Consider the following 8205-nt stretch of genomic DNA (forward strand, 5'->3'; position numbering starts at 1 on the left):
GCTGTACAATCTGGTGTTATTTTACAAAACATACTCGAGAGATACAAATGGAAATGGGATTAAAAACCGACAGACTAGGGTTGATTTTCTGGTGATTTGGGGGGAATGAATAAGCCAGAAGAATAAGGGAGAATTAGAGCCCTCCCATCAGCTTCTTCTCCTTATCAGTGTGGGGGTGAGGTGCGGATTGTAAACAGCACCTTTATAAGTAATGATGTCTGTATCTTTTCCAACACTGTTAGTGAAGTCCCCCCCCCCAAAAAGCCCCCAGAATTAAATGATCTGAAACCTGATGTACAGCAAAGGCAAGAATCCAGATGTCAGTCTCTGGTGGGGCTCGGAGATGACTGCGCTAATGTGTAGAGCTTCCTAGACGTTCACCCCCTGCCAAATTGTGACTAGGTCAGGGGTTAGAATACAAAACACCTGGAAGCTGGAAACCTTTGTCTAAAGGGCAAGAAAAGCTCCCTTAGCAACTCCTTGCCTTCTCTTCCCTTGTCCTGAAGAGGATTTGGTGGACGTCGATTTTCTCTATCTCCCCTCTTTCTCAGGGGGACGGGGTGGGCATGAAAGACTGCATTCAGACGGCCACCCTGGCCACAGTTAGAGTGGAACTGGTGGCTGTGTGGTGTGAGAGCATTAAGGGAGGGAGGAGGAATGAGGGGTCGTTTGCATCTCCGCCTGCATACATACGAAAGTGGCACTTTTCATGGGGTCTATGTAGTTTTATTGGGTGACCCACAGCAAGACCTGGACTGACGGACATTGGCTTGCCTGCAGCCACAGGAAAGCAGCCATTCGGGCCTTGTAAAGTACCACAGAGTAGCTGAGTGGACAATGGAGCAAACCCCCTAAATTAACCTTTCTTTGGAGAAAGTACACACTATGAAAGAATCCAGTGGTCTTTCTTTCTTTCTTTCTTTCTTTCTTTCTTTCTTTCTTTCTTTCTTTCTTTCTTTCTTTCTTTCTTTCTTTCTTCCTTCCTTCCTTCCTTCCTTCCTTCCTTCCTTCCAAACGTCGACAAGCATCCCGAATATAGTCAGTTTACTAAATTGTTCTTGTTCAGTATGTTTTCGTTGTTAAAAGAACCAGTCTTTCTATTAAAAACAAAAACATATTGAACAAGGACTTTGTACTTCGCAACTTTGTCTCTTGATAGTTATAAAACTAATTGTACTTTTAAAAATAGGTTATTTTGTTTTTCTGAAAACCCCGCCCCCCATCATTTTCTGCAAAACTGTCCCCTAAATAAATCTCCTGAAATAGAAATCTTAGGTCTCCTACTTGTTCAAAAACATTTTGCTTCTTCTTATGTTTCCTGGTTTGCTCCTTCTTTGGGGCTTAACTTTGGGGGTGAAGACTGGCGAACTGCTCGATCGCAAAAATGGGTTTATTTCGGTTTCTTTTCCGGAGGGAGACAACGCTCCCCCACACCCAAGCAATGCGGTAGGAAAGTGGGGGGCAGGAGGGAGGGAAAGCGGGCCGGACCCCAAAGATTAGTCCCCGCTGGCGTTGGATAATCTTCGAGACAGAAGGGTCGCGGGAAGGAACCTTCCGTCTGTTTTCGGAATTGAGCCATAATCCGACTTGGAGGACCGAAGGAGGAGGGTTGCCTCCGGCGCCTGGTTCCTCTGGAGTTCTGTAGAGGTGAGGGCGCAGGGGGCGTCTCAGGACCGCCTCTCGGGAGATGAGCGATGGAGGAGGAGGAGGAGGAGGAGGAGAAGGAGGAGGAGGAGGAGAAGGAGGAGAAGAAGGAGAAGGAGAAGGAGAAGGAGAAGGAGAAGGAGAAGGAGAAGAAGAAGAAGAAGAAGAAGAAGAAGAAGAAGAAGAAGAAGAAGAAGAAGAAGAAGAAGAAGAAGAAGAAGAAGAAGAAGAAGAAGAAGAAGAAGAAGAAGAAGAAGAAGAAGAAGAAGAAGAAGAAGAAGAAGAAAAAAGAGGGACCTTTGCCTCTCACCTGGGCAAATTGCCTCTCCCGCTTGCTTCCCACCTCCCCGGGGGCAAAACAAATTGATATTCGGAGGTGTGTTCGCATTTGGGGAGGGGGGGAAGGGGGAGGTCAAAGGCGGGGGGAGAGAAATCTGTTCCTCTTTCCATTCTCTCTACAGAAGCCAGTCTGTCGTAGAGTGGCAAAGTGCAAGTGGCAAAAGCCCCTACCTTCCCTCCCCCTTCCCCTTCCCCTCCCCAACAACCCGGAGCCCGGCGCAGGAGAAACGGGTTAATCTCTCCTGCGGGTACAAACAGGTCCGTAGAGTCTCCGGCTGGCGACAGATGGCCACTTTCTTCGGGCCACAAAAGGATGGAGGGGAGAGCAGGGAGGCATACAAATGGGCAGCTCACGTGACACCGCCAAACCTTCTCCCCCCACCCCCTTACCGCCCCGCCCCCCTCCCCGCGCCCGCCGCTTCGGAGCCTGACGTGGTGGTGGTGGTGATGGGGGGGGGCGGGGGGAGGACCAGATGGCGCGTGCCGGTCGAAGGCTGACGCGATCTCCCGAAGAAGTGGGCGGGGAGGGAGCGACCAGGCGGGGCCGGCCGTTCCCCGCCCCTCCCCTTCCCAAGCAGCCCAGTCTGCCTATATAACCTTGAGTCTCTTGAAGCCGCTATGCTTCGAAGAAAAAAGTCACCATCGTCGTACCGGATCGATGAAGTAAATCAAAAGTCACCCACCCCACCCCCCCCCCCGCGCCCGAGAAAAAGCGTCCCGGGAGCAAGAAGGTGATGAAACCGGCGCTGCGGAGGACGCGCTGAAAAAGAAAGCAAGAAAAGAAAAAAAAGAGGAGAGGTAATGTTTGTCCTTGATGTCCGGCTTAGGTGGGAGAAGCGATAGCTCGGATGCAGGCGACCCTTCGCCCTTTTGAGCACGGATTTCGATCAAATGCGCATTAAACCAAGAAGAAGAGCCATTGAACCATTGATCGGCTCTTGGCTTTCCGTGGTAGCTTCCAGCCGGCTCCAAGAGGTTTTACTTCGGAGTGGAAGTTACACTGATGCCCAGTGAGGCTCGTTTCCTAGAAAACGTTGCAAAAGCTTCTAGACTTAACCTTTCTCTCTGCCCCCCCGTCTCCCCCCCCCCGTCCCTTCCGATTACCGAAGTAAGCTTTGAAAGTGAGGGGGGCGGGGGGGGGAGGTTAAATAGATACGGCCCCATAGCATCTGCTCTGTGACTCAGAAGCTGGCTGACACCGATTTTGGGGGTGCGAAACGAAGCAGATGGATTCCCCTCAGGCTGGACGGAAAAGAGCTGCTCATTCCAAAGACAGGGTCCGCGTTTTGAAGGTGGTGGGATGAGCAAGGTGGGGAGAATAAGGGAGGGAGGAGGGAATTAAAGTATTAATAGTACTGTTGTCATTTAAATCGAGATTGGGGGTGATGATGAAGAAGAAGATGATGATGACGCAGTTTAGAATAGAGAGGGCTAGAGTGAATAGATTTCGTAAGTTCTCCTGCCAATTAATGCGTTTGGGACAGGGCTTGACTGACAATCTGGATGAGCAAAGAGCTTCAACTAAGTCAACGGACTCAACTGTTGCATTTTGATGCTTTGCCCTGACTGGTAGGTTTCATTCCATACCCGCCCGCCCTCGCCTGCCCCCCCCCCCCCGCACCGTTCTCTCCATTTCCTCATTAGCAAACGTTTTCCCAGAACATTGAGGTTCCTCAGACAAAAAAAAAAAAAGGCGGGGGGCAGGGGGAATTATTAGGCGGTCAGTGCACCTGATCCCCGTCTCGGTGGCAGGGTTTTCCTCGACTCTGAACAGTTGGGAAGTCTGTAAAGCTTTTGTGCAGGATGGCATCGGCTGCTATTGTGGACAGGCGAAAGCAATGAAAAGGCGAGCCGAATAAAAGAATAAATCCTCCTCCTGCTGCCCTGGATAAATTATTATTGGCAATTTACTCACTGGATCCACAGCGTGGGTGGGTTTAAAATGCAATTCGACCCCCCCCCTCCTTGGTTAGAGCCCTCGCCTATAAATCCCTATAAACCGTTACATAACGGTCTTTGAGACAAGGGGTGTCATCCGGAAGAGAACTACGAGATTTAAAAGTTTGTTGGGGAACGGCATCAAGAGTAAGTTTCATTTCTGGGAAGTTGTCCCACGGTTAGTTCAGATTTTTAAAAAAATTTTAATTGAACCATCACGGTATCCCTGAAGTTGCAGATGTAACAGGAGCTGTAATGAGATCCAATTGAAGTCAAAGACAGTTTCTTAGAATGATATTGTACTGGACAATGCTCCCTGAATAAAAGAGTACAATCTTTGAGGGTCACTCACAAAAAAATCATTTCAGGAAGTCCAGTAATACTTACTTTCCAGGAAGCAGGCTTGCTTACAGACTATTATGTGTCCACATATGCAGCGTCCATATTTTGAAATGTGTTTAATTCTTCTTGGCCTAGGATACTCAGAATGACTAAATCATACAGTGAGCACCCACTGATGAGAGAGCCTCAGCCTCACGGGCCCCCCAGCTGGACTGACGACTGCCTCAGCTCCCAGGACGACGACCATGAAATGGACAAGAAAGAGGAGGACTTGGAAACCTTTCAGGCAGAGGCTGATGTCGAATCTCTGAGAAACGGGGAAGAAGAGGAGGACGAAGAAGAGGATGACCTAGAGGAGGAGGAGGAGGCGGAGGAAGACGAGGAGGAGGCGGAGGAGGAGGAGGAAGAAGGCGACGAGGACGACCAAAAACCCAAGAGACGCGGCCCCAAGAAGAAGAAGATGACCAAAGCGCGGCTGGAGAGATTCAAGCTGCGGCGGATGAAGGCCAACGCCCGCGAGCGGAATCGCATGCACGGTCTCAACGCCGCGCTGGACAACCTGCGGAAAGTCGTGCCCTGCTACTCCAAAACGCAGAAGCTGTCCAAGATCGAGACGCTGCGCCTGGCCAAAAACTATATCGGGGCCCTCTCCGAGATCTTGCGTTCGGGCAAGAGCCCCGACTTGGTGTCTTTCGTGCAGAGTCTTTGCAAAGGCTTATCTCAGCCCACCACCAACCTGGTGGCCGGCTGCCTCCAGCTCAACCCGCGGACCTTCCTGCCTGAGCAGAGCCCGGAGCTGCTGACCCACATCCAGCCTCCCGGAGCTTCCTTCCCGGGCCATCCCTACCCTTACCAGTCGCCCGGCCTTCCGAGCCCGCCCTACGGCACCACGGACAGCTCCCATCTCTTCCACCTCAAGGCACCGCCCGCCTACGCGGCGGCGCTGGAGCCCTTCTTCGAGAGCGCCCTGGCCGAAGGCGAGAGCCCGGCTTTCGACGGGCCCCTCAGTCCGCCGCTCAGCGTCAACGGGAACTTCGCCTTCAAGCACGAGCCGTCCAACGAGTTCGAGAAGAACTACGCCTTCGCCATGCACTACCCGACCGCCGGCCTGGCCGGAGCTCCGGCCCACGGCTCCATCTTCGCCTGCTCGGCTTCGCGCTGCGATCTCCCCCTCGACAGCCTCCTGCCCTACGAGAGCCAGGTCCACCACGAGCGGGTCCTGAGCGCCCAGCTCAACGCCATCTTTCACGACTGAAAGATCTTCCAAGCCGCTTTAGGTGGAACCGGGAGGCTCGCGGCGGCCACGGGACTCCAGGGCTTACTCAGGACGTTCCGCGCAAAGAGGGAAGGAGCGGAGGGGGAGGGGGGAGAGAAAGGAACCCCCTTCCTGGCTTCAGAGACACCTTGGACGCGCCTTAGGGTTCTCGCCTTCAGAAGCAACGGAGAGAGGCACGCGTTCTCTTGGGCCCGCCGGTCATTCTCTCGCCCCTTCCTCCCGTCACTCCGAATCCTGGTGGTGTTGATCAGATGAAGTTGGTTTGATCGGCACAACGAATCGCAAGCAATAATTAGGATCTATGCAATTTTTTTTTTAAAAAAAAAGAAAGAAAGAAAGAAAGAAAGAAAGAAAGAAAGAAAGAAAGAAAGAAAAGAAAACGAACACTAAATCGGTCAGTTACAAAAAGAAGACGAAAGAAATGAAAGAAATTGAAAGTATATATAAAATTTATATTTTTCAATCAACATTTTTTTCCTACTTGTTACCTTTCCCGTGTTGGCTTATTTTGTTGTGATTTTTTTGTACAGAATTTTTAAGAACTTTTGATAAACTATTTTGAACCATGCGGCTTCATCAATTTTTATACCTATCAGAAACAAAGTAGAATAATATCTAATTTATATAGAATAATTTAAGTAATTTAAACCAGCAGAAAAATACTTAGAAGAACAAGGGAGAAAAAAGCTGTTTGTTGCCTTAGCATCTCCCCCAATTTCCTTCTAAATCTTCATACACACACACACGCACACGCACATGCACACACACAACCCTACGAAAAAATTTAGTGTGTGTGTGTGTGATGTAAGAAAACCTGTATGTGATTTTCATTTATAAAAATGCTTGAATGAATAGAAGGAAAATATTTATTTCCCATTAATTATGTCATATTATTCCAAAAGTTCTGAAAAATTGTGTGTGTGTGTGTGTGTGTGTGCATACATGCATGAGAGCGTGCATGAACTGATGTTCTCATAAGCAAATATCCTGCACTTATCCACAAAAAGCAATTGCTTTAGGATCACATTCAACCTGCAATGTTTTTTTAAAGCTCTTTGGAGTCCACCCTAATTTCTTTCAGATTTTGAAGAAACCACAAATAAAGAAATATTGTTTTCCATGCAACGTTAAATGCATGATTTTTAAAAATACATTGTTATATATTTTTTTTATTTCTGTCCAGGAGGAGAAAAGTAAGAAGGTTTATGATCGTTGGGTTATATTATATGCCAATTGTAGTTAGCAGTTTTCAAACCAATGCAAACCATTTGACTTTGTAATTAGAACAAGATAGTAATGCATGCATAATGCAACCCAGAATAAGTGCTGTCTGAAGTGTAATGCTGGTTCATCTGAAATCAACCTGTACTGTAATTTTGTTTGTAATCCTGTATGTGACAGCGTAATGCACATTTGGAATGTTAAAAAAAAACCCTGGGTGATGAAGTAGTGAAGAGCCATTGGTCAAATGTTGCATTTCCCCCTAAGTCCCTTGCTCCATTCCCTTCCCCTCCCACAATTCCTATGGGATTATTGTAATAGTTATTAAAAGATGCAACATTCAATATTTGTACAATAAAATGAGGTTTGAAAAAAATCCTGAGGTGCGATCCAGTAAATCAGCAGAAGCTACAAAACTACAAAAAGACTATCCGAAATGGAGGCTTCAGCAGAAGCATGTTTTCAGCTCCATTCTAGTAAAGTATGAAAAATCATCTCAGGGTCCGCATAGTTGGCAGCTCTCCAATAATAAAATGCAATATACAGGCAGTAGTAGGGTGAGGAGACAAATTGGTGAATAATATAGAACAGAACAGAACATAACATAATTCTTTATTATTTATGATCGGACACATAAGGAATTAGTCTCCAGTGCATAAGTTCTCAGTGTACATTCAAGCAACAAGGGATGAATCTTCAGTGATCAAATTATGGAGATGCCCATTGTAGTTGAAGCTGAAAATGTCTTGGAAGCATTCTTCATTACCCCAAAGCAAAATGAAGAGGAGTTAAAAATTAAAGGGTAAGGAAAAGGTTTGTCTTCTTAGCAATTGTTATGAATGACTTCACAAGGCTTAAAAAGATACTCTCATGCATCTCAAACTAAACTGAAATAAGGGTTGGTTAACCCTCCTCTCTGGAGCAGATAATGTTCAGTTCCACTCTTGCAAATGACATCAAGATTGTACAGATACATTGACAAGAAGTCATAGAGTTGTTGCTCCAACTTATGTGCAGAAATAATGATTAATAGACATTTTCTGCAACACTGGGTGTAAAATAATTATTGATACCAAAGTGAAGATCTTTCCAACTGAAAAAAATTATAGGAAAATAAGGATAAGATTTTAAAAAGTACAGATCTGAGTAAAGTATGATTTCCCAGGTGTTCTGGAACTAACATGTTCTTCACTCAGTTTCAACACTAGTTCCATTTTCTCCAAACCAAGTGGGTATCACTTGGAATACACTAATATGAATAATCCTCTACAAAGATGTTTGGAATTAATTTCTTCTCTTTGATGATGACATGCATATCAATAATGCTTGCAAAATAGTATTTTGAGATGGTTTCTCAAAAGTAGGCATTACAATAGAGGGATGTGTATCCCAGTCAAATGTATTAGCTTGAGAGTAATATTATTGCACTGGACAACATCAAGAGG

The 8205-nt window shown here is 46.8% G+C and overlaps 1 protein-coding gene across 4 annotated transcripts in view; it reads left to right on the top strand.

The window, feature by feature from the left end:
* Positions 1-6307, top strand: part of NEUROD1 (neuronal differentiation 1) — a 6858-nt gene extending 551 nt beyond the window's left edge. Inside the window, exons 1-2 of one of the 4 annotated variants that reach the window (XM_087949645.1) lie at positions 2495-2781; positions 4399-6307. In XM_087949645.1, coding sequence (XP_087805771.1) covers positions 4409-5518 — 1110 coding nt within the window. In that variant the 5' untranslated portion in view covers positions 2495-2781; positions 4399-4408 and the 3' untranslated portion in view covers positions 5519-6307. Of the gene's footprint in view, positions 1-2494; positions 2782-2802; positions 2994-3705; positions 4069-4398 lie in introns of those variants that run through there. The other 3 variants (XM_087949644.1, XM_087949646.1, XM_087949647.1) reach the window with 3 other exon arrangements.
* The last annotated feature ends 1898 nt before the right edge of the window (positions 6308-8205 follow it).

Source organism: Notechis scutatus, chromosome 1 (genome assembly GCF_049901735.1).
Source record: "Notechis scutatus isolate UNSWTSFEM ecotype Mainland chromosome 1, rNotScu1.2, whole genome shotgun sequence".
Lineage (NCBI taxonomy): Eukaryota > Metazoa > Chordata > Lepidosauria > Squamata > Elapidae > Notechis > Notechis scutatus.